Source organism: Anolis sagrei, chromosome 5 (assembly GCF_037176765.1).
Source record: "Anolis sagrei isolate rAnoSag1 chromosome 5, rAnoSag1.mat, whole genome shotgun sequence".
NCBI classification, from domain to species: domain Eukaryota; kingdom Metazoa; phylum Chordata; class Lepidosauria; order Squamata; family Dactyloidae; genus Anolis; species Anolis sagrei.
Genome location: NC_090025.1, coordinates 29,210,669 through 29,236,956, shown reverse-complemented (window position 1 = coordinate 29,236,956; position 26,288 = coordinate 29,210,669). Strand labels below are relative to the sequence as shown.

General features: G+C 38.0%; 1 protein-coding gene across 1 annotated transcript in view; it reads left to right on the top strand.

Moving 5' to 3' along the window:
• The window catches only part of TBCK (TBC1 domain containing kinase), a 109,413-nt gene extending 83,683 nt beyond the window's left edge, over nucleotides 1-25,730 (top strand). Inside the window, exons 23-26 of the mRNA XM_060779127.2 lie at nucleotides 642-817; nucleotides 9,568-9,743; nucleotides 12,900-13,059; nucleotides 24,796-25,730. Of these exons, the coding sequence (XP_060635110.2) occupies nucleotides 642-817; nucleotides 9,568-9,743; nucleotides 12,900-13,059; nucleotides 24,796-24,906 (623 nt within the window). The 3' untranslated portion in view covers nucleotides 24,907-25,730. The remainder of the gene's footprint in view (nucleotides 1-641; nucleotides 818-9,567; nucleotides 9,744-12,899; nucleotides 13,060-24,795) is intronic.
• Nucleotides 25,731-26,288: the final 558 nt, after the last annotated feature.

Genomic DNA, 26,288 nt, shown 5'->3' with positions numbered 1-26,288 from the left:
GGCTATTTGGAGTGGAGTTTCAGCTAAAATGAAAATAAAAGGATTTTTATATCAATTGTTTCATAGTTTTGCACATTTTGTTCTTGTTTTCCAGCAGCAATTATGCAGTTTTGGTAAAAGTAGCAGCAGGCCTCTAAAGTTCACATTCACGAACTTTTGTTTCACTAGTTGATTTTCCAAGTCTGTCAGTTTCCTTTAGCAACTGTAACTATGACAAACGTACTCATCTCATTTTGCTAAAAGATGCAGTGCCTGACATTCAGGCTTTATCACATTTTGTCCTGATTTTTGCCACATTTTATATTTGCAAATTGCCTACACACTGTAATTAGAGTTTGCAGCTGAAAACATAACCTTCACTTGAATTTGTTGTATAACCTTAATATGACTTTTACTGCTCTGTAATTATCATTTGAAATTTCCACTTGATTGCATATTGGTAGAGGAAAGAAGTATTGTTTGTGCCCAGATAGATTACTTAAGTACAAATCAACAAGAGTAGACTAAAATTTAAATTAATTCCTTCTATAATTATGTGCTTACTAAAAACATATACTGCCTCTTGAAGGCAGTTTACATGTGACTTCACAAATGCCCACTTGTTTACCAATCTCATTTCCATCTTTTTCTCCTCTCTTCAGAAATTGACATCGAACGTTGTGTCCGTGAATCAATCAATCTTTTCTGTTGGACCCCTAAAAGTGCTACTTACAGGCAGTTTGCACAGCATCCTAAGCAAACCAGTGAGGCAACCTGTACAAGAAGCTTAATGTCCTGTTTCTCATCGGACTATCAAGATGCACCAAGAAGTGACCTGGTGAGTGGTTTTAGGGGGAAAATTCAATCTTTTATTACGTAGTAACACCAAGCACCCTTTCACACCACAATAGGCCCATGTATTATGCAAGGAAACTGTTCCAGAACTGAATTGTTGTGAGTTTTCCAGTCTATATGGCCATGTTCCAGAAGCATTCTCTTCTGACGTTTCTCCCACATCTATGCCAGGCATCATCAGAGGTTGTGAAGTCTGTTAGAAACTAGGCAAGTGAGGTTTATATATCTCTGGAATGTTGCTCATTATTTATTGTCCTGATTTTAGAGTTTTTAAATATTCGTAGCTAGATTTTGTTAATTTTCATGTTTTCCTCCTTTCTCTTGAAATTGTCCGCATGCTTGTGGATTTCAATGGCTTCTGTGTAGTATGACATGGTGGTTGTAAGAGTGGTCCAGCATTTCTGTGTTCTCAAATAATATGCTGTGTCCAGGTTGAAAATGAATAAAATCTGACTACCAGTATTGAAAAAACTCTAAAATAAGGACTGTAAATAAAGAGCAACACTAAAAAGGAGAAATGTTGGACCACTCCTTGGGCCTCCAGCTAAAGCATATCACAGTGGACCTAGCAATGCCCATAGAAGTGTTTTCTCTTGGCCTCTGATACAATCCTATGTCAACATCTGGCAGAACTTCCAGTGGAGGATAACCATAAACTCAAACAGACGAGAGTTCTGTTTGAACTCTTATGACATGCAGCAGTCAAATTGCTCACTGGAGTTGGGTTCAGGGAGGATACAACCCCCTGTTATGCCAGCTCCACTGGCTCCCAGTCTGCTACCGAGCACAATTCAAAGTGCTGGCTTTAGCCTAGAAACCCCTAAATGGTTCCGGCCCAGCTTACCTGTCCGAATGTATCTCCCTCTATGAGCCATCTCGGAGGTTAAGATCGTCCAGGGCGGTCCTGCTCTCAGTCCCACCTCCTTTGCAGGCACAAATGGTGGGGACGAGAGGCAGGGTCTTTTCAGTCGTGGCCACTCATCTATGAAATTCCCTTCCCAATGAAATCAGATGAGCTCCTTCACTCCTGACCTTCAGGAAAAAACTTAAGACTTGACTCTTGGACCAAGCTTGGAGCAGTGCAATAAGTGATCAAGAATCAATGTATGTTTTGGATGGTGTGATTTTAATTGCTGTTTTAATAATTCATGTTTTAATTGTTGGTTTTAATTGTAATTGATTATTTGATATTTGTGTATGGCATCGAATTGTTGCTTCTTGAGTCCCCTCTGGAGTGAGAAAGGTGGGATACAAATAGGGTAAATAAATAAATAGATGTCAGACCATAGCAAGTTAGTTGGAAATTGTAGTTCAACAACATGGGGTCATCACAGTTTCCATCTCGTCTCCTGCAGAATGTGTATAAACAGATCTAAATTGTCGAGAGAACTTTTATTTAAGACGTGAATATTTGTTAGTGTTGCTATCTCTTAATATTACTCTTAATATAGTGGTTTATACAGGTTGGTTACGTCTCACTTTTCTTGTCTACCTCTTTCAAGTATTAATTCTTTTGAGCTTGAACTGTTTCTTTGTCCTGAATGAACAGCCTATTTTCATAAGCTAGCTGCTCTAGGAAATAATACCTTTTTTTCTATCTTCACTGATTCCTCAATTATTTTGAACTTTGAGCTCTTCTGTGGTTTGATAGCCACGTGACCTTTATTTATGTTCCAATACTATTTTGATCCTAAAATTGCTCTGAAGAATGTGCCAATGGAAGTATTTCATCTTGTGCCAGGGCTTCTCCCCACTTCTATTCTCCAACTGTTTCTGTTGAGCATGGCCTTTTATTTCTGTAACTGAGATTAGTAAAGACTAGTTACAGAGCTGCTTGGTAAACCTTCTATCCACTGAGAAATAATAGTGGGAAAGAATTCATTTTCCCTTCCCATGAAATTTGTGAAATGTACTATGAAGGAAGGCTTATCACATACCTAGAAAAAATAGTTGCTAGTCCTTTAAGCACACTGTCTCTATGTTCTGTATCTACTTATAGAAACATTTTGGAGAAAGCTGGTATATGTGTAAAAATGTCTTCCTCTAGATGATGGTCAAGGAAATGAGATAAACCAGATAATATTTTGGAGCTTTATCAACATTACCCTGGGAATATATTAACTTTGAAAACTACTTTAAATATTTTGACAAGAAGGTTAAAAGTACTTTCTGACTGTCATCTTTGGAATTGGTTTTGCTTGATCTTTTAACAGTAGCATGGAAGACATACTGAAATCATAATTACTTTGTCTTTATTGTCTATGTTGTTTTCTTATCTTCTGTAGTTGTTTGACACTGACAGAGGTGAACATTAAGATATAATTTATATTTAATGTCACAAAAGAAAACCCCAACTTCAGCTCTCCCTGAGGAACCTACAATAAAATATTAGTGAAGGATATATAGCTAACACTACAAAAATTGAGAACCTGTTCCTTTAACACAGTGGTTCTCAACCTTCCTAATGCCATGACCCCTTAATACAGTTCCTCATGTTGTGGTGACCCCCAACCACAAAATTATTTTCATTGCCACTTCATAACTGTAATTTTGCTACTGTTATGAATCATAATGTAAATATCTAATATGCAGGATGTATTTTCATTCACTGGACCAAATTTGCAAAAATACCGATACTCCCAAATTTGAATACTGGTGGGGTTGAGGGTGGATTAATTTTGTCATCTGGGAGTTGTAGTTGCTGGGATTTATTGTTAACATACAATCAAAGAGCATTCTGAACTCCACCAAGTATGGAATTGACCCAAACTCGGCACACAGAACCAACATGACCAACAGAAAATATTGGAAGGGTTTGGTGGGCATTGACCTTGAGTTTTGGAGTTGAAGTTCATCTGCATCCAGAGAGCACTGTGGACTCAAACATTGATGGATCTGGACCAAAGTTGGCATGAATACTCAATATGCCCAAATGTGAGCATTGGTGGAGTTTGGGGAAAATAGATCTTGACAATAGTTGCTGGGACTTATATGCTCTTTGACCTTCAGTCAAAGAGCATTCTGAACCCCACCAGCGGTAGAATTGGGCCAAACTTCCCACACAGAACCCCCATGACCAACAGAAATACTATGTTTTCTGATGGTCTTTGACGGCCCCTCTGACACCCTTCTCGCAATCCCCCCCCCCCCCCAGGTTGAGAAACACTGCTTTAATAGATTTATTTTCTTGTGTGAGTTTCAATTCCGTGGAATTTTATGGCTCCCCTTGAAATTTATTTGATTTTTTATTGTCATGTTCCCTGCCTTGTGTTTTTTTCATAAAAATCTTCAAAATGCAATATTTTCATATTTTTTTTGAAAAAGAAAGATATACATATATTTTTTTACCAGAAAAAGAAGTGGATAAGAAAGACATTCTTCTTGTGAGCAATTACTGCTGTCCTTTTGAGGAGTTGCAGTATCAGTAGAAATGTGTGGAATTAGTAAACAAGAGTCTGCAAATATTGCAGAGATGAAAAGTTTGTGCTTTCTGAGCCAAATAGCCGCCTTATCAGCAGAACTCCTTTGGTATTCCATGGTTCCCTTCACACCCCAACAGACTTTGAATTTGACCAACTTGACATCAGATGTCTTATTTATACGAGATTGTAATTCTTTTCATGCCATGAGCAGCATTTCCCCTCTGTGTGCTGGTCATTTCCTAAAGTAAACTCCTGAAGCCCATTATCACAGTGCAAAGCAAATGTCAGTGGTATGTTATACAAAACAAACACACTTTCAGCAGTGGGACTCTGTTTCTGTTTTGCTTTATTGAGTGTGTGTTTTTTTCATCCTAGCACATGCCGTACCTTGAAAAGTGTGCTTGAAGTGGCTTCATTTCTTTTCAAGAGGGAAATAACTGAGGCTTATGGGGCCCCACTGTAAGTTATCCGTTTACAGTGGCAAAACATACATGTAGGGAAGAATAAACAGACTTACTGTTGTTCTTAAACTGTGGGCTTCTGAGTTATTTACATAACTATTTCTCCCCAATGCCAAAAAAAGCCCTGTTCAAAATTTTGATTTGTGTTCCTTTGGTATTCTGATGCAGCCATAGCTCTCCTTTGGCTGGTTTGTCCATTGGACACAATCCCATCCTTTTTGATACTATTTATACATGTATTATTCTGAATTGCAACAATTTTCAAGAATCTTCAAGGAACTGGTGTTCAATTATTTTATAAATTAGATGCATCATAAATTGAATATTGGACCTTCAATATGCCAAGTGTGTGTTTTGCCTCTTACAATTATAGTCCTTTTTAAAAAAAAACAACAACAATCTCTATCAATTTTTTAAAAAACACATAAATTAACATCAGATGATCTGTGACAAGGTCCCTCCAAAGAGAGGCATGTGATAGTACTTCATATTGAATTTTGCCCCTTTGTAGTTCGGTCTGTCATTACTTCCCGGAATTAACGTGGAGTCTGGGATGTAAAGCTTTTCAGGTTTACTGCTTCCATATAAAATGAATGAGTACCATATTGAATTAACATTATTGCTATACTTCTTTTCATTTCTTAAAAGTGCACATGAACCTTTTATCAAGATTTATAAAGTGATAAGCAAACTAACAATATGGTACTACGGGTATGACCTTTGGATTACTATAACACACGCTACATGAGCTACTTTTGCAGAAACTCATCCAAAAAGATTCAACCAGATTGTTATTTTGGGCTAGTTGTAAAAAATAGACAGTTCCCTCATTGCAACTGCTGTAATAACTTCCAGTCCATTTCCAGAAACAGCTCAAAGTGCTGGTTATGACCTATAAAACCTCAGATCCAGATTGGCTGAAGTACCATATTCTCTTTGATGACTCTGCCTTTATTTTGGGATCTTCTTAAAGAAGTTTTCTCTCAATCCCAAGAAGACATCTGGTGGGAACATGGGAGAGGGCTTTTTCAATAATTGCTCCCAAGCTCTGGAACCCGCTTCCTAGAGATGCTAGATTGGAACACTCCTTGCTACCATATTTCAGGAAGCAGATGAAGATTTTTATATAAATCAGCACACCTTTCAGTACTACTTGACTAGAGGTAATGAGTCTTGCATAGTGTGTTGACTAGAGGTAAGGAGTCTTGCATAGTGTGTTGGCTTTTCTTTTTGCTTTTTTAGAAGATTCCAGTTTTTTGATAGTATTGTAGATCAGCCAGAGGCTGATGGTTTAACTAATTATTTAGAGAGGGTTATGGGCTTTCCTGGGGCACAAAGTGAAGGGCCCTCAAGTCTTGGAAATTCAGGTCTGGGAAATGATGTTTCTTACTGTGAGAAAACTGGCTTGGACAGTGCAGGGCTTCATGGCCAGTTTGAGGAGTCAGAATTAGCAACAGTAGATAAGGAATCAGGTGAAGAGCTGAGTGATAAGGAGGGTTCCCAGGAGAAACTACCTGTAGCTACAGAGATCAACAAAAGTCTTCATTTACAAATCAGAGCGGAAAATAGATTACGCCGGTCTGAGAGATTACATGGGAAAGTTGGGGAGAAAATTCACGGGAGACGTTATGCTTTCATGGAGATCTATTAAGCAACAAATTATTTACCTTAAGGACAGTTCAGAGTGAGAAGCTAAGCCTGAGTTCTCTGGTTCTTGGTTCAAGTCAAGCCTTGGTTTTTGGATTTTAATCCTGGAAGTTTCTCTATGTTCCGGTTCATGTTCAAGTTTTTAGTAGTTATACCTTCTTGCTTGTGGACTTATGCTGTACCTGTGTTTTCTATCTATTCCTGGACTTTGTCACCTCTGGAACTTTCTGAGACATTTGGATAATTGTTTGGTTATCACCTGTTGCTAAACCTTTTTTGTTTATATATCTTCCTTTCTGATTCCTTCTTTTTATATGCTTTTTATTTGTTTTACAACAAACTGTTTGCTTATATTCCTGGACTTTTGTGTGGTGGGGTGGTCATAGCTGTTTCCATGCCTGGAGTGCAACAGATAATTTAATTATATTTTAACTTTTTAAGTGAGGCCTTACACAGGTTTTCAGCATCCACGTGTAAGCTATCTCAAATGATTTAGTCTGTTGAAATAGAAGCTAGAAGGATATTGCACCTATGCTTAGCATTCACCTTTCATTTTAAGAGTAATAATAATTCATATATAGCAGTTAATATATGACTGGAATGTGAGCACCATACATCGGGAAAATGAAGATTGCCATTCTTTGAAGGAGGCACACAACAGTAACCATGTGCTGATAGCACAAGGAAAAGGGGGTGGTGTGAGAAACCCCATTAATGGACAAGGGGAAGTTCTCATTTCCTCAATAAGAAATCTGGACCCACCTGCAGGTTGGCACTCACAGTTTGAAAATATAGTGGATGAAATATGGAACAGAAGACTTAAGCTTGCTTCCCTAAAATAACTATCTGATGCAATTGACAAGATGACAACACTAATTTGGTGCTTTAGTATGGTTGTCTCTGCCACAGTCTGGGATTCAGCAAAACCGAGTTGGGGATTCAGATATGGCAAATAGCTTGAATCCTGTATCCAGCATCAGTCATCTAAGGAGCTGACTTTACCCAATTGTAGGGAGAATATACTCTGTGTTGTTGAAATGGCCCAAATCATCTAGTTCTGTGCTTTTTCTTTCAGAGACAAGGCAAAGTAGAAGATATACCTGGTAGTCTCACTTTCTCTTTAAACATTTGAGCGGTTTCAGGTGAAAAATGTGGCTAGCAGAAACAGATCTTTTGGCAGCAGGTTATATGTAGTGCAGGAAGCTATATATAGTGCTGTTTCAGAAGTGGTACTGTTTTATGTCATGCTTCACTAAAAAAGCTATATATTTTACCACCAAGAAAGTATACTTCATCTTTAAGAGAGTAAAAATGGCCTTAGAGTGAGTCTTAAATTTCATATCTAGAATAGGAATAATCCTCAAGGGTTGTCTATTGGGTAGATATATTAGATGCTGTCAGCTATACTGAACAAGTAAAGCTCTGTAGTGGTTATGCTCTGACTTCCCTTATTTCCTTGTGTGATAATTGTTCATTTTTCCCAATGGAAGTAATACGTATCAAACTGAGGAGTCTAGCCACTGGTATAAACTGGGCTAGACTTACGAAGGTATTTGTTTTGTTCTAATCCCCTTGTTGCCACATTTCCCTTTCCACTTTTTCTTTATTGGCCTGTTTTGGATGTGTGTGAATAACAGCAGTTGAACCACTAAGTTTTGCAATTGAAGTTTTATTTCGTACAGTGGTGAGACAACGTAGCAAAATGGCACTACCTAAAAGACTACTTCACCTTGTGCAACCGTGGAGCAGAACAAATTCTGTTATCTGTATTCTTGTCCACAGTGTCCTGCCTCATGTACAGGGGAATTGTTTAAAGCTACAGACAGTGCAATCGCTGTTTCCCGTTTTTGTCAAAAAAATATTTAGTTGCTTGCGCTCTTTTTATTTTTATCAGTTTTATACTTATTTATGCAATGCTTTTGATATAAAAAAGCGACAAAAAGTGGCTAACCTGTAGTAACTGAGGATTTGCAATATGCCCACCCATGTGTATGGAGGTTTAGAGTTTCCTACTTCTGTTTGTAGTCATATAAAGTTACTTTCACTTTAGATCTGTAATCTTGTTTCACATACAAGATATAGCTTTTTCTGTCACCAAACTTCTTGGGCTAAAGAGAGCAGTGATTTTTCACAGTCCTGGATCTCAGAACTAACAAACGACAATCATCATGATGGATTGTATGAATGTGTAGAGAATGGAAAATAGGAAGCTTTTGGGGATTGGGAGATTTCAGCAAGATGGATCCTGGGGATTACAGGACAGTTTCCTCCACATATGCCCAAATGTTTTGTTTTTAAAATTGTCCCATCGCACCCCAGAAGTTTTGTGAGCCATACACATCTCCTGTACAAATAATGGTTTGTGCACAATATTAACTTTATGGGATTTAAAGTATTTGTGTGTACACTATGTTGATTCCGCAGTTACAAGTTTAATCATATGCATATTTCTGATTGCAGGCTTAGTCACTAATAGTGACTCTATGTGCTGCTCAGAATGGAAACACATTTTGCTCCAAGAATGTCTACTTGTGTCATACTTTTAATATAATAATAATTAAAAAAAACTTTATTTATACCTCGCCACCATCTCCCCAGGGGACTTGGAGCGGCTTACATGAGGACAAGCCCAACAACACATCAAAAACAACAAGCAATAATAAAAACAACAAGCAATAAACAAAAATAAACAATACAGTTAATATAACTCACAGATAGACTTTTGCTTTCTTTCCTTGGGAAATATAGAGCCTAGTCATGATCCTGTCTGTTTGTTGACTACTTAGGTTTCACATCCAATCCTGAGTTCAGCTTCTTTGTCAAGCTAAAGGGTTATGGGACCTGGAAACCAAAAAGACATGAGGTTTTGGTAAAGCTACTATAGAAGTCATGGTTTAGCTGTCATAATTTGAATAAGCAATTAAAGAGCATATTTCTGCTTACACATCAACATATATGACCTGCTTTGAAATATAAATTGGGCAAGGCAATATCAAATATTGCATGCATTCATCTATACACATACTTGATCTGTAATTATGCAGAATTTTGATTGTGAATATAAAAAAGAATGGGGTTTATTTAGGAAAGAATGTTTTGTTAATATATTTCAACATCTTAATATTCATTGCAAGGAATAGTGGCAGATAAGTCAACTTGATCGTTGTTCAAGAAAATCTTTTTTCTCTCTTTCTATTTAAAAGTCTAGGGATTCCATCAAGCTGAATGACCTGAAGTCAGAAGTGTCACCAAGGATCTCAGCTGAAGATTTGATTGACCTATGTGACCTGTCAGGACCCAGCCACTTCAAGACCCCAACTAAGAAAACAAAATCCAGCAAGCCAAAGTTGCTTATTGTTGACATCCGTAACAGTGAGGAGTATCCTTCCAAAGGGGGGGGGGGGTTTACTGGACAAGCCTTTTAGCCTCTATGATTTTCCGATTCTGTGAAATTGAAGAAGCCTTGGCTTACTTATTTTTCTGCCATTTTCTCTTTTAGATTCAAATACTAAAGAGATAGAAAGAAATGTAAATGGAGTTGATGTGTACAACTTCAGATGGGGACACATGACTACTTGCACATCTGGATGATGGAAATAGTTAAAATGATAACACAACAATGCAAGGATACTCCTATTTAGAGAAGTGGTAACAAACAAATTTAGACAAGGAATTTGCAAGATCAGGCATAAGCAGAAAATACAGAAATGTCTCTAGTAGCAAAAGATGAAAGAAGATAGTTTTGGCAATAGCTGAATTCTCCTAAGGAAGAGAATGCACCCAGGAGCTCTTTTTTATTTAATAGGATTAAGTCACATGAGAGTTTATATGACATTCGAGTGAATGGGTTTTTCTAGATTAAGTTTTAGCCCTTGGCTATCATCTCTAAATATTGGCTCAGGACTCATTAGAAATATATAGACTTGACTGACATTGGTCTCCAAAACTACATGTGATCTATGTCATTATTTTCTTATCATTGAAAACATTGGATATTATTTTTAAATGTTTCGGAACCCTCAAAATTGATAACTATCTGAATCCAATATTTGAGGATATCTCTAATGAGTTGCTGTGAGTTTTCTGGGCTATATGGCCATGTTCCAGAAGCATTCGCTTCTGATGTTTCACCCACATCTATGGTAGGCATCCTCAGAGGTTGAAGGGTCTTTTCAAAACTAGGCAAGTGAGGTTTATATATCTGTGGAATGTCTAGGGTGGGATTTATATATTATACGGATATATAAACCTCACTTGCCTTGTTTCCAACAGAGCCCTCAACCTCTGAGGATGCCTGCCATAGATGTGGGCGAAGCATCAGAAGAGAATCTTCTGGAACATGGCCATACAGCCTGGAAAACTCACAGCAACCCAGTGATTCCAGCCATGGAAGCCTTTGATACACCTAATATTATGCTAAAGATGATTTAGCCAAAAATCAGTCTTGTTCTCATTTTTTATCTCTTTCCCTCCCTTCCTTTGGCCCCATATATTAAAAAAGGATTTTTTAGATATTTATATATAAAGTCACATCTATAAAACAGACCTGTCAGAGCTTGAAAAATGCCAAAATTCCGACATGCTATGCTGTCTAAAACAAAAATGATTAAAGAAACAAGTATAATTATTTCTTCTGTATGTTTATTAATTTCATGCACCAGTGGAGGCTTCCAGTCAATCAGAGGCTTCATTGTCTAAAGTATTTGCCTCATCACTATTGAGTCATTTGAGGCTTTTTGCCTTGGAATACATTAATATTTTAAAGATTGATTGATTCATCTTTTACTTTCATTTTTCATGGCGGTTTCCATGTAAAACCATTTACAAGCTAAGGAGGTACTGATGTATAGACTGGTGTCACACTAAAGCGTAAGGTCTCTTGACTTGTCTTTCTCTAAGATGTTTTCTAAGGAAAACCTTCAGGTAAAAAGAAAATGTTTTCTAGCCCCTGCTTAGAAGGGAAAATAACATATTGGGGTGCTTGTGTTTGCAATTAGAGAGTAACTAGGAAATATGTGGATTGGGCAGTGTTTGGTTAATTTAATGAAAACCTTAGCAAACCTCCCTGTCATCCTTTAAGACCTTTAATGAATGTCTAGTTCTTATAATCATATCAGCAATAAGATGGTTAAGATGGCCATTTAATATTAGAAAGCCTACAAAATATTATTTAAATGTTCATAGTTACAACTAAGGCAGCTCATTTCATTAAAATACATTTATTTCTTCTTATAAAGGTTACGTCATTCATGCAGAGCTCTTTTTTACAGTTACTCTGCCATACTGTAATACTTATAATTAAGTCATCATAAGAGTTATTGATCTGTATGTTTTACAGCCCAAGAAAGTGTTCTTTCATATTAGAAGACATTAGTGAACTGTGTTTAACTACAGGGGGAATTCAGCTTCTGTTGGTGGTTGTGTGTGTAAAAGATCGTGAATGTGCACAAACATGTGTGCACACAACATAGATGCGTAAGCCCTTATACATTTCCCACGGTGCACTTTTGACTGTCATCCAAATGGAATTGTTCACAGGAATTATTTCAAAAGAAATAATTGGTAGCATTACTTTTAGATTAGCTGTAAGCCTTTCAGAGGTGATTCATACAAGATCCTAAAATCTCTCTTAGCTTCATAGCAACTTCAGCGAAATGTAAGAACTTGATTCTGGGCAAGACATTTCTTGAAGTTCCATTTATGTGCACCAGACGAGACATCCCAATTTCATATAAAAGCTATTTGACATTGGAATACGCTTCCCACAAAGTGTGGTGGAGTTTCCTTCTCAGGAGCTTTGTAAATAGAGGTTGAACAGCCATCTGTCAGGAGTGATCTGAGAGTGTATTCCTACATTGCAGAATAAGGTTGGACTAGGTCTTCTAACTCTATTATTCTATGAGCTCTATCCTTCAGAACCTTGTTTAACTGGGTATGGTGGACTGATGTACCTAAAAAATTGACATTGTTTATTTATTTATTTATTTAGTGTTTATATGCCGCTTCTCTCATCCCTAGGGGGGCTCAAAGCGGTTAATGTCTTGAATTTAATGTCTGCGACTAGTCAGAACCAATATGGTCTTTTCAATATGACATACATTTATTGTATTTACCTGCTGTGGTGCTCACAGCAAAACCAACTGAAGTTTTGTAGAAGCCCATTTTAATAGACATATAGTTATTGACAATACAATCATAGATCAACAAACAAAGCCTCTGAGAAGTTCTTTTTACAAAGCCTTTATATGCCTACCCATCGCATCCCATCCTTCCTCCTCATCTAGCTGAATGGTTTTCTGGCAACATCAGCACAAGGAAGATAGTAAATAGGGCTGAAGAAATACAGACTTTCGGCAGCAAGGTGATATAAAAGGAAGGGGGATTTTATATGGTGGCTGATCAGAATGTGGGAGGGAGATATCTTCGATGTTTCCTATTGTGCAAGAAACCTACCATGCATCACACTATGATGGTGCAAAATGTGCCCTTTTCTCCCTTCCAATTACTTTCCTTAACTGGTCCTCTTCTTGCCCAGTTTTAATCGAGGGCATATATCAGGCAGCATCAATATCCCATTTGGATCAGCATTCGCTGCTGAAGGAGAGCTCATCCAATGTCCAGCTACTTCCATGCTTCAGAGTTTTAAAGGGAGAGTAGTGGTGATTGTTGGACACGTAGCAAAAAATGCCGCATCGGTAAGTGCATGTGGTGTCATACATCTTGTTCAGGACAGTAACAATCAGGAAGTAACAGTGATGGTGTCAGTCTAACTTTTTTAGGAAATGAGTTCCAGAGCCTATAGCAGCCAACAAGAAGTCCATCCTGTGTTCCAGCCAGGTATATATCTGATGTTGGAGGGACAGAGAGAAATATCTCCCCATAACATCTCAAGACATGTGCAGAGTATAATTCTACAGATAATACATAAATGAGATCTGGTAGAATATTTTCTGCTGTTGAAATATTTGTACAAAATACATTTTTATATTTGCCATACTTGTTTCCCACCCTTCTCAACCGCAAAGGGAACTCAGGGCAGCCTTACAAAGGCAACAATTTGATGCTGCAGGTACACATACTTCGATGAATAAACAAAAACATTAAAAACCAACCAATTAAAACATAACATTAAAATAACAATGAAAATCACATAATCCAGGTCATATTCCAAGTCGTCATTATGTTAATCTAAAGTCTCCTATTGCACTGCTTCCATTATTGACCAAAAGCCTGATCCCAGAGCCATATTTTAGGGGTTTTTTTCCTGAAGGCCAGGAGGGATGGGGCCAATCTAATTTCACTGGGGAGGGAGTTCCATAGACAAGGGGCCACCACTGAGAAATCCCTGTCTCTTGTCCCCACCAATTGTGTGGGACTGAGAGCAGGGCCTCCCCTGATAATCTTAGCCTCCGAGGTTATAGATGCGTGTACATCCGTAACAGATCCACTGCACACAGAGCTGCAGCCCTGGAAAGCTGTTGAAATACTGATTTATATAAACCAGTTCCATTATGGACACTGAAGACTATACTAAAGTTGGTGTTCGTATTAATAAGTTGGAGAGCTTGATTGCTTTTTTTGAAGCACACAGAACAGAATAATCAACTGGCATCATTTTTAATGTTTTCTTGTGGTTATTTTAGTGCATTCTTGTTAACCATTTTATTGATTACTCCTTTTTTTAATCGTTTAACAATTGTGTTTTATGAGATATTGTCAGCTGCCCTGGAAATATTTAATTAAAGGTTAGCATAATGTTTTAAGTAAGCATGTCTTAAACAGATCACTAGCAATAACACTCAGCAATATGAGAAGGACTAACTTGTTTCAGTGTTCGTGAAGGTTTTATAGATTTCCCAACACTGGCATTCAAATATTATCTTACTCAATTTTTATTTAGGTACCTACTTAAAACTACAGCATGTATAGACTTATTTTGCAATTCTCTGAAAGCACGTGGTTTTGTATAGCTATCAAACAGCCAGTTTATGATGGTGAGCAGTGTCTCCAATCTCTATTTTCCTTCATGTATGCGCTCTAGTTAGGACACTGTATTTACTGGGACAATGGAATTGGATTTGTTCCATAATGATAAAAGCAGTCCAGAATGGTCTGATGTGTGAGTATGGACTGTTACCAAGAGAAAGTCTTTAGAAGTAGTTAAACGACTTTCACAATGTTGAAGACACAAGGAAAGCTCTTCTTCTGAGACTGCAGAAACTGATATGGTAGATAGCCAACTTCATAGAAGTGGCTATACTACTGACTTTAGCAGTTATAAGACTTCAGCCATCTATGTATAAATGAACTCATTATAACTCACCATTGATTTGGCTGACTAGGGCTAACAGGTTACAGGTGTCTCAGACCGGAAATGCATGTTCAGTTAATTGTATTTACAAAGCGGGGATCTTCTGAAAACTTGTCACCTTCTAATAATAAGTGTAGTGCACTTGAGGAAACAATATAATCTAAAATAAATGACAACTGACTTGAAAACGGTACATATGAAAGGGATCCTGCAGTCTTTGTAGAACACAAGCTGAACATGAAACAACAGTGGGGTGCAGCAGTTTCTAGACCAGTTGTTCTCAACCCTTCCCAATGCTGTGACCCCTTCATACAGTTCCTCATGTTGTGGTGATCCCCAATCATAACATTTTTTTTTTTTTGCTACTTCATAACTGTAATTTTGCTACTGTTATGAATCGTAATGTAAATATCTGTTATGCAGGATGTATTTCCATTCACTGGACCACATTTGGCACAAATACCCGATACGCTCAAATTTGAATACTGGTGGGGTTAGAGAGGATTGATTTTGTAATCTGGGATTTTTGGTTGCTGGGATTTATAGTTGACCTACAATCAAAGTGCGTTGTGAAGTCCACCAATGATGGAATTGAACCAAACTTGGCACACAGAACTCCCATGACCAACAGAAAATACTGGGAGAGTTTGGTGGGTATTGACCTTGAGTTTTGGAGTTTATTTATTTATTTATTTATTTACTTTGCTTATATACCGCTGTTCTCAGCCCAGGGGCGACTCACAGCGGTGTACAACATAGGAACAACAAAATTCAAGACATAGTATAAAAACAATTCTGGCCCCAGAGTGGCCGTTGGTGCTGGGGGAGGGGCGCTGTAGTTCACATACATCCAGAGAGCACTGGGGACTCAAACAAAATGGATCTGGACCAAACTTGGCACGAATACTCAATATAACCAATGTGAACACTAGTGGAGTTTGGGGAAAATAGACCTTCATATTTGGGAGTTGTAATTGCTGGGATGTATCCTTCTTTTCTCCAAGCTGAACATACACAGTTCTCTAACACTCTCTTATATGGCTTGATTTCCAGTTATTTGACCACTTTAGTCACCCCCCTTTGGACATGCTCCAGCTTGTCAATATGCTTCTTGAATTGTGCTACCCAGAATGGGACACAGTATTCTAGGTGAGATATGACCAAAGCAGAATAGAGATGGACTATGATTTTGACACTATACTCCTATTGATGCAGCCTAGAACAGAATTTCTCAGCCTGAGGGTTGGGACCCCTGGAGAGGGGGTGAGGGGGTGTCAGAGGGGTCACAAAAGACCCTCAGGAAACACAATATTTTCTGTTGGTCACGGGGGTTCTGTGTGGGAAGTTTGGCCCAATTCTATTGTTGGTGGGGTTCAGAATTCTCTTTGATTATAGGTGAACTATACATCCCAGCAATTACAACTCCCAAATATGAAGGTCTATTTTCCCCAAACTCCACTAGTTTAAATTTTTGAAAGGATATCACATTGAGGAGAGGGCAAGATTGTTTTTAGGTGCTCTGGACACAGAGCAGTGGATCCAAAGTGCAGGAAAAAATCCACCTAAACATTAGGAAGAATTTCATAACAGTGAAAGCTCTGAGTGTGGTAGAATCTCTATCCCTGGAGATGTTTAAGCAGAAGCTGAATGGCCATCTTCAGGGGTGCTTTGGATGTGTGTTCCAGAATGGCAAGAGGTTGAATTTGATGACCCATGTAGTGACTTCAAATTCCATGATTCTATGAAAATGATAGAATTGTCTTTCTGTGAAGCAGAAGCAATCCTCTTAATGTGAAAGAAAAAGATCTGTCACAACTTTTATTAACTTTATTAACCTGTTGACAGCAAAAACTAGCCATTCCTTTCTCAATTACGCAGGGGGAAAACATTTTCTTGGCCATAACTTTGGAAACTTGGGCCAGAAAGGGTGATTATGAAGCTAAATGAACTTTTTACCCTATTGTGTTTTTATTGCTGTCCATGGTTATGGGCGAGTGAACTCTGGATCATCACACCAATTTATTTTGACTTGTAAAAGTCACGGAAATGTTACTCTCTCATTGTCTGAAAGATATTCAAAATATTCCATGCGTGCAATTGTACCATAATGGTGCAATACATAATGGACAATGCAAAATTTAGCTAGAAGAACAGCCATCTCCAGACAAAAAGTCAGTTCATGATTTCGCGTGAGATTTCATTGGCTTTTTGCAAAGCAGTAAGCACAGTGACACATTCTTGGCCTAAGAAAGTGTCTCTTCCCCTTAGGAAACTGACATGTTTCCAAATGTTCATGGTGACCCTTCCATGTGGGAACTGTTCCTTTGGCTGACAGCGAAAGAAAATACCTTAGTTCACAGCACCAGGAAACTAGTGTTGGAGCACATTTTCAACGCAGTCACTTGAATTACTGATTACTGTATATGCAGGCTAATCTGGAAATCACACTCTGTGATACAGGCAACTTTCTCAACAGGAATGTTAACCCCAGAAAACTGAGATTAGAAAGAGATGAATGCCAGACCCCAAAGACAGCTTAACTCTGTCCCATGGGGCCATCGTTTTCTGCTCCAAAAGTTTTCCAAAACTATTCTTTATCTCTGAAATGAAGACGAGGGTGGTATTTTATTACCATCCTGTGCCTTGCCACAGGTGCTTTTCATTTTAAAATGCCAGTCAAATGTTTGTCCTACTGTGCTTCTACCATTTAGTGGCAAGTGACCATATTCTGGCAAAATTTAGTCCCCTTCCACCTCTAAAACAAACAGAAATATTGAAAGAGAAACACCCATAAATTATTCCATTTTCAACAAGCTTTGGGGCTTTATTGTCAGATTCCTTTTACACATTTGCAATTGGATGTCTTTCATTTAGAAATGATATAATATTTTTGTCATGTTTTGATGTACATTTAACGTAGATATCATCGTTTGTGCCAGGTGATAAAAAGGAAGCAGGTTCTCTCTGTCTCTCGCTATGTCTCTCTCTCTCTCTCCCTCTTACTCTCTCTCTCTCTATATATATATATGTATAAGGGGTCCCCGAACTAAGGCCCGTGGGCCATATGCGGCCTTCCAAGGTCATTTACCTGGCCCCTGCCCTAAACTTTAGATTTAGGTTTGCCCTAAGTCTGAAATTACTTGAAGGCACACAACAACAATTCTAATTAACTTGACTATTTCATCATCCAAAAGTAGGCCCACACTTCCCATTGAAAGATGGGTAAGTTCATGTTCGTGAAAATTGTTCTTCATTTTATTTATTTTTGTCTTTCATTATTATTATTTTTTGCATTACAGATATGTGCAGTGTATATAAGAATCAGTTCATTTTTTCCAAACGATAGTTCCCCCCCCCCCCCAACATTCTGGGGAACCGGGAACCCCCCCCCCCCCCCCCCACACACACACACTTAAAAAGTTTGAAGACCCTGGAAATGCTCTGCCTGGAGATATTGCGGTGGCAGGGCACCCTCCCAGCCTCCAAGATGTCAGAGGGAGCTTCTTCTTCCCAGAAGCCCCCTCAGTGGTGGGAGAAGTTTCCACCAGCTGGGATGGGCAGCCAGTCAGAGACGGCCCCTGCTTACCCCCTGATTGGGTGGGCCAGCCGCCCCTGAGAGCTTCAGGCAGGCTGCAAAAGGCCATGCCAGCTTGCATATCCCCCCCTCCATTGGAGCGGAGGAATATCCAGTGGTTTAGCAGGGGTGCAATGGTGTTGGGATCCCAGTATTATGCTGGTTGGTAACAGCAGCACCCCCTGAAGTGGTTAAGTGGTATCGGACAGCAGCGGGCTGCCTGATCCCCAGATCCAGGACCCATGCAGGGCTGCCAACAGTAGGTCTCTTCTGTAAGCAATAAACAAGTTGTGGCCATTTGTTATCCCAAAACAGTGCGTGTCTCATAATTGGATTTGCTGGAGGGAGGCTCTAGTCGCACATGCCCGCACAACACAGAATATTACATGCACACATCATTTTTATAGCAGTTTCTAGGCAGTCTTTGGAATTTGTCCAATTTAGACAGCTGGAAAAATTGTTTAATAATTTCTTTTATAATTTTATTTAAAAATAATGAATGTGAGCTATAATTTGAATTAAATATAAAATAATTGATATAGAAAAGCTGTCTCTTGATGCATGCTTGGCATGGTAGCCTTCTTATCATATTTTCCATCTGCGTAGATTAATGGGATCTTTAAACTTCTTGTGCGTTAGACTCTCCTACCTGTCATTTCTACTTGAAATTATGGAGTGGAATGTGTACATTCCTTCCTAGCTGAGTATGTAAGGAATTTTCCCTTGATCTTGAGCGAACAGAAATGTGTTTTCAACCTACACTGCTCCCTTGCACCATCTTTGCTCTGATATTTCAAGGGTGGTTCTATTCTAAGCAATAAATCACTGTTTAAAAACCTTTGGGCTTATTCCATGTTTACTTGTCAGTGGATCTTTACTGTCCAATATTTTTGAGCAGTCGTATGTAAAATAATCATCACTGTAATCATTATCTTAACAAGCTATCCTTAGCCTCCCAGTTTCAGTTGGATTACAAAACCAATTATCCTTTACTTTGGGCCAAGTTAGCTATGGATATTTGTTCTTTCTCCATGGCCAAAGGACATACCAATCAATATAGGCAAAACTGACCACATTTAAAGTTATTTAATTGGAGTAAGGTTTTGTTTTGTATTTTATAATGTTTTAACAGGTAGAAACAAGCCCCTCCTGCTTTCAACTCTTTTTAGGCAACTTTTGAGAATTTCAAAGATAGGATTTAATGATGGTACAACAAGGAGAGATGTGTTGACTTCATTCTGGACGGTTTGCATGAAGATTTTATCTCACCAGCATTCAGTATGCATTATTACTGAGTTGATTAATGTAAAATTAATTAAACCCTAAGGCCAAAGGCATGATATAGAGAAGTACTATCTCTGTTGTGTCCATGTGTTTTTTTACCAACCCTCTTTCAAGAGCTTTATTTTCATGGCTGTACACTTGTCTGCATGAGAGATTAAACATAAGGACTTGGCTTTAGTCCATTAACTGCCAAACAGAATTTTTTTCTCTCTTAATGGAATCTCAATTGTATACAAACTGAGAGCATGATGTGTGTAATGTACTAACACACTTGAAAAATGTGGGGTTTTGCTGCTGTCGGTGGTCTGGTATAAACATAATCTGGCAAATCACCTATCAAGGAACATGAAGGCTGACAGTCGAGCTGTAAACAAAGGGTTTTAGCTTCTGATACATGAGTATAATATAAATAGTCAGAGCTGAGCTATAAATTCACAGCCAGAGAAGTATATTTAAGGCAAGAAGTTTTGGAATGATTTCGTGCTGCCATACTCTTATACATTTTGTATTTGCTCAGTTTGAAGTGTGTGTGTGTGTGAATTAAACTACTGTTTTCATATGAAGGATGAAACAATAAGAAGATACTGACAAAAATAATTCATTTGTAATTTTTGTGTATATTTTACTCTCATTTTTCTTCCTTTGTTTTATTTTTTTTTCCCTGTTGCACTCACATTCATCTTTCTATTATTCTATGGGCAATCCACACACACACTGTAGATAGATAGACAGATACTTTCTTTAAGAGTAAGCACTAAGAACATTTTCAGAAATAATACCTGGGGGGTATAGTAGTTGGTAATTAATAATAATCATCATCATCATATACTTTATTAATATTCTGCTCTGTCTCTCCGAGGGGACTCAGAGCAGATATGGGAAACATTCAATGCTGTTATACGATAGACAGAGACAGACAATACATAAACAGAGGCAAGGCTTCCTTTGTAATGGGAGGTTCATGGCATGGAGAGCTTTTGCTCTTGAGAAACCAAAAGCCTCATGTCTTTGATAGAATTGAAATACTGACTGGAAAAAATATTAAAAAAATATATATGTATGTATAATGAGCTCCTGCTGGCACAGTAGGGTTAAACCGCTGAGCTCTGAACTTGCTGACTGAAAGGTCACCAGTTTGAATCCAAGGAGCAGGGTGAGCTCCCAGCTTCTGCCAACCTAGCAGTTCGAAAACATGCAAATGTGAGTAGATCAATAGGTACTGCTCCGTCTGGAAGGTAACAACACTTCATGCCGGCCACATGACCTTGGAGGTGTCTACGGACCACACCAGCTCTTCGGCTTAGAAATGGAGATGAGCACCACCCCCAGAGTCAGACATGACTGGACTTAATGTCATGGGAAAACCTTTACCTTTACCTATAATGAGCCTCTAAAGTATAATTATCATTAGTCACAATCATTTTATATCTATATCATTCATTCAACATTTTTCATTCTTCCAGTTTATGGTGAAACTGAGAGCACGTTTTTCCAAAGCTGATTTCATGGCCTACCCACATTGCAAAAGAACCTTTCAGAAATCCTTGTAAATATTTGCAGTGGCTGTTCTTTCTCTTTCCCTCCAGCCATATACATACCAAAAACAACCTTTAACCTTTTTCTTTTGGAAGAAAGACTTGCTGTAACTGTCATAGATTGTGGCTTTGTGGATAAGAAATCAGGCGGCCCTAGAAAACATCTTAGCTGAGTTCCGATTTCAGTCTCTGCATGTTAATTGCATGTTTCTGTTGATGTTTAACTTGCCAAAAAATATTAAGGTAATACTGGTGACTGTAATTTAGTAGCATGGGTAAAAAGTAAAGAAAAATGCAGCCTTTGGCACAACTCTGTATTTCTCATTCCCAAAAGTAGCTAAGCTTAAGTACATGTAGCTGAAATAAGCACGTTTTTCCTCCCTTGTTTATTGCTCTCTCCACTTCCTTTCTTCTTTTGTTTCCCCTGTGATATCTTTTTGGTTGTTAAAACCCTTGGAGCAGATTAGATGTTCTACTGCATAAACTGTAATATGTGCGGAATATGTTGTATAATTAATATTTGCTATATGATTAGTACAAATTCATTCCATCAGCATTTAATTTTGAAACAGAAATTTCAAAGTGTTTGGACCTTTTCTCCCCAATCCCCAGCAAACATGACTAGTGAGGGATTCTGGAAATTCTGATCCAAAAGTAATTTTTTTCCAAGCTTTCCTTTGAAGAATGCCTTAGTTCAAAGTAATATCGTATTCATTAAATAACTGGCATGCGTGCTGTAATCTGTGACATATGTCTGGTTGTTCATTCATTGCATGTACGCACTGCTGCTGCACAGAGGATGCAGATGATTTCCTAAACAGAAGACAGATAATTGTGTGAAATTTGATATGTCAAATAGTACCTTGCCTATCTGGTGCAATTGCATAATACACTAAATGGAACTCAGAATTGTGGTTGCATTTGGGCTGGGATAAAGTTGACTGACATTTTATGTTCTTCCTCTTTTATTTTATCCAATGCTTTCCCTGGTTAGAAGGAGGTATGCATATATCTGTGTATTTTCTTTTATCTGTCTTCTTTTTCCATCAATAAATGTCTTCCCAAATTTTATGTACAAGACCCCCTACTTCAGTGCCACTTTTCCTACTCTATCCCTTTTGAGTTTAAGCCATTTGGTGTCTCTTTAGCATTCTTTGCTGCCCCAGACCACCCAGCTAGCAAACTAGAAACAATTCATCCGAATCACTGTTCTTTCTCTACTATTTTAGATGTTGTCACAGATCCTCTCCAGCCGGGTTGCTATGGATCTCCCTGCATGACAACAGTAATAGCCTCTCAGTCCTATCAAGAAGTTTAAAGGGGTCATTTGTCAAAAGTTTCAATGAAAGTCTTGTTTTACTATGTTGTGATGACTTAGGCATTGCAACAGAACAAGGCGGCACAAGATTTATCGGCTTTGAGTTAGAAGAGAATATTGCAACACGCAAAAAGTTGCTTTTTGGATAAGTAGAATTTAGAGTCGCAGCTGTACAATATTTTTTGAAATATGATGCGGGGGGGGGTTGGCATTTCACGTGAAGGTTATTAATAGGCACTTTTCTCTTTTTCTCTCTATTTCTGGGGGGAGAAATCTTCATCTACACAAATGCAGCGACTTGGCAGCAGCTTCCTAGTGATGCCCCTACTATTTCATGACATTAGTACTGTAACTACATGTGGATATGGATGGCTGCAGAAATATTTTCAATAAATGTATTACTTACTGTCCTGTCACGTTAGTACTTAAGTAAAATGATATACACAAGTGTCATTTACTTGTGTAACACAATCGGTGTGCATGATGTTATACAGAGAGCAAGAGCTCTCTTCCTTCCTAAAGGAGCTTTGTGCCATCGGCTCACCTTTGACTTAACGGTGACCCTATCAATGAGAAACCTGCAGGAGCCCCCAACAGCAACAGCTTTGCTCAAGTCTTGGAAACCCAAGGCTACAGCTTCCTCCATTGAGTCAATCTACCTGTAATGTGCTCTTGCTGTTTTCCTGCCACCTTCAACTTTACCAAGCATTATACAAGAAACTTTACTGTCTCTAATGCAATACTGGAAGAATGGGCAGAAGTTATTGCCTGAAAGAGATGCTTTTATTTTTAATTATAGATGCTTTGGCATACATAATGTTGAGATATAAAGATTAATGGGTTTTCTGAAAGATTTTGTGTCAAAGACGAGAGGTAGCATCATGTAGGTGTTTTTGGAAAGCAGCTCCCAGCAAGGGATAAGGAGATGCTCAGTAATGATGGGACTAGAGGACTGAAGGTCACAGACAGGATACATTAGGACAAAAGAATTGAAAAACACAATATTTTTAAGATGATCATAGCAAGTTATGAAAGAAGGAACAAGGAATTCAACAATAGACACACCAGTCTCAACACACCAGTAAGAATGACAAGCTCTAGAGATGGGAAAGCTTAAATAATGTGAAGGGAAAGTTTATAGAGTTCTTCCCAAAGAGTGAAGAAGCATGTTCCTTACCCATATATTTTAGTCTTCTTCCATAGAAGACTATAAAGGAGTTGCCTCACTAGACAGGATCTTCTTTTGATCAGCTTGTATTAATTTGGCACCAGCTTGGATGGGGAGACATGCAAGTTATTGTTTGGATTTGGTCTTCATTAAAATAGTTCATGTAACACAAGCATTTTTATAGACAATGACATTACAAAACAGTGTCATTGTCTACACAAATAAAATGAAGTTAGATCATGTACTAAAATTCTATCTTCAACATGAAAAACATAAGACAGGTTTGTGTAGGTTCACAAAATATATTGGCTAGAAAAAAACAAACATTTCAATTTGTACATCCAGATCCCCATTTTGTCTCTGTTCAACCCTATGAATTTCATAGGTTTTTCTTAGGCAAGGAATACTCAGAGCTGGTTTTGCCAGTTGTAGTAGTCAGCACAAGCAAACCTCACTGTTTTGATGTCAAGGACAAAGTTACTGATAGAAGAACAGAGGAGACTGACTGTTTACATTTTCGGGAAGAGAAAATATTGACAAACTGTGGTTGAAATCATAATGGTGACTAGCAGTGCCAACATCACCCTCCACTTCTATGTGATGTGGCTTGCAGCAATTACAATCTCAGTTCACACAGTTATCTACTTGGTTAAGTATTGTCTATAAACTATTCTTTCAAGGTCATATTCCCATTACTTGCACCTGATCTCCCCTCACCTTGGGGGTTGGGGGGGGCAAAGATTAAAACTGGCACCTTCTGCCCACAAGATTAAAACTGCCCACCTTCTGCCACTTAGTTATATCCCATTCCCAACATAATAAGAATTTCATAGCCCATTTTTAATGCAGAAAGATAAGTGAAATTACTTTCCTTTTCTTTTAAGAAACTTTTGTACACATTTCAGCTGGTGCGTGATCCCAGAAAAGATTTCAAATCTGAGGCTATTTTTGCTTTTTCTTCTTCTTGTCATTTGCATACATACAATTGCTAATAAGGATGTAATCTTTATAACACACATGAACTTCAATTTCCAAATGCAGAGAGAATAAAAGCAATAATGGTTCTAGTATAGTTGTTTATTGGACAGGCCTTAAAATAGCCATTAAAACTTTATCAGCAAATCCCTCAACCACTTTGCGGAACCACTGTATTCTTTATATTTCCTCCAATATAAGTTATAAAGTATGTATGCATATATTGATTTCATGTAATATTCTGACTCTGAATCTTTCTGCTTCAGTTTGCAGCACATCTAGTGAAAATCAAATATCCAAGAGTCTGCATTCTGGATGGAGGCATAAACAAAATCAAGCCAACTGGTCTGCTGACTGTTCCTTCTCCACAAATATGAGCCAGAAGCTTGAAGTCTGCATTAACTATATGAAAAAAATTGATAAGGGCATTAAGTACTTGCATTACAATTTTTGTAGTCCAGAATTGTTTTGCAGGTGGAAAAGGTTCAGTTTTACTTAATGAAAATGAGCTTTCTTAAGGTGTCATTCCATCAAGACTTTTGCCACTCCATTTTGCATCACCCATCTAGCAATAAACCAGTGAAGTTGAGCTGATTTTATACTTTTTATATATTCTGTTCAAATTAATCCGTTTGAAATTTCATGAAATATTTCAGTGGTAAGATGTTACAGAGTGAACAAAGTAATAGGATGTAATTGCGTCCTGAAGAAAAACAGAGGTGCAAATGTCTCAAATAGCTGGTTTACATTATTGATTTATATCTTGACACTTTCTTGCTTTGTTGGGTTTGTTGGCAAAACGTTTCAAGCAATATTCAACTATTAAGTGGAAATAGCAAACATCTCGAGTTTATTTCATATGAAGGAGGAGTGAAGAATTAATATCTTGTTTTCTTCTAATGTACAGATTACAACACCTTTGCAACCTAGGAGAAGATTTGGTTGAATTGTATATCTTGTGCACTTAATTAACAGATTAAAAAGGCTAGGATTTTCTATTGTAATTGGTAATGTAATTAAAATGCCCTTTTGCAAACCAAAGCTCCTATAGAGTATCTATGGTTAACAAGTTTAGAGACCTGTTGAAACAAACATGTAGAGCCCTCAGAGTGTGGGAGCAACTGGAACCTGCTAAATGCCCATTGCTTAAGTTAAAATTAAATCTTAAATTAAAAATAAAGCATGGAGTGTTTTGTCAACAGTATTGGAGTTTGGTTTCACGTTCCTCTCCCCCATTTTAAAAAATGCTCTTCCAAAATAGAGATGTTACCCACATGCCAAATATTGTAAAGCTTTAAAAAAAATTATCAGATGGGTTATTCCGTTTAGCAAGTTCTTGGTGGTATGGGGATACCAAGCCACCTTGTCTGTCTCCTGAGGAATCTGTATAACAACCAAATAAGATCAGTAAGGACAGATCATGGAACAACAAACTGGTTCAAAATTGGGAAAGGAGTATGGTAGGGCTGTATACTCTCACCCTACCTATTCAACTTGTATGCAGAACACATCATGCAACATGTAGGGCTTGATGAATCCAAGGCTGGAGTTAAAATTGCTGGATGAAACATTAACAACCTTAGATATGCAGATGATATTACTTTGATGGCTGAAAGTGAGAAGGAGCTGAGTGGTCTTCTAACCAAGGAGAAAGAAGAAAGTACAAAAGCTGAGTTGCAGTTAAACATTAAAAAAAACCAAGATTATGGCAACCAGACTGACCAATAACTAGCAAATACAGGAAGAAAATGTGGAGACA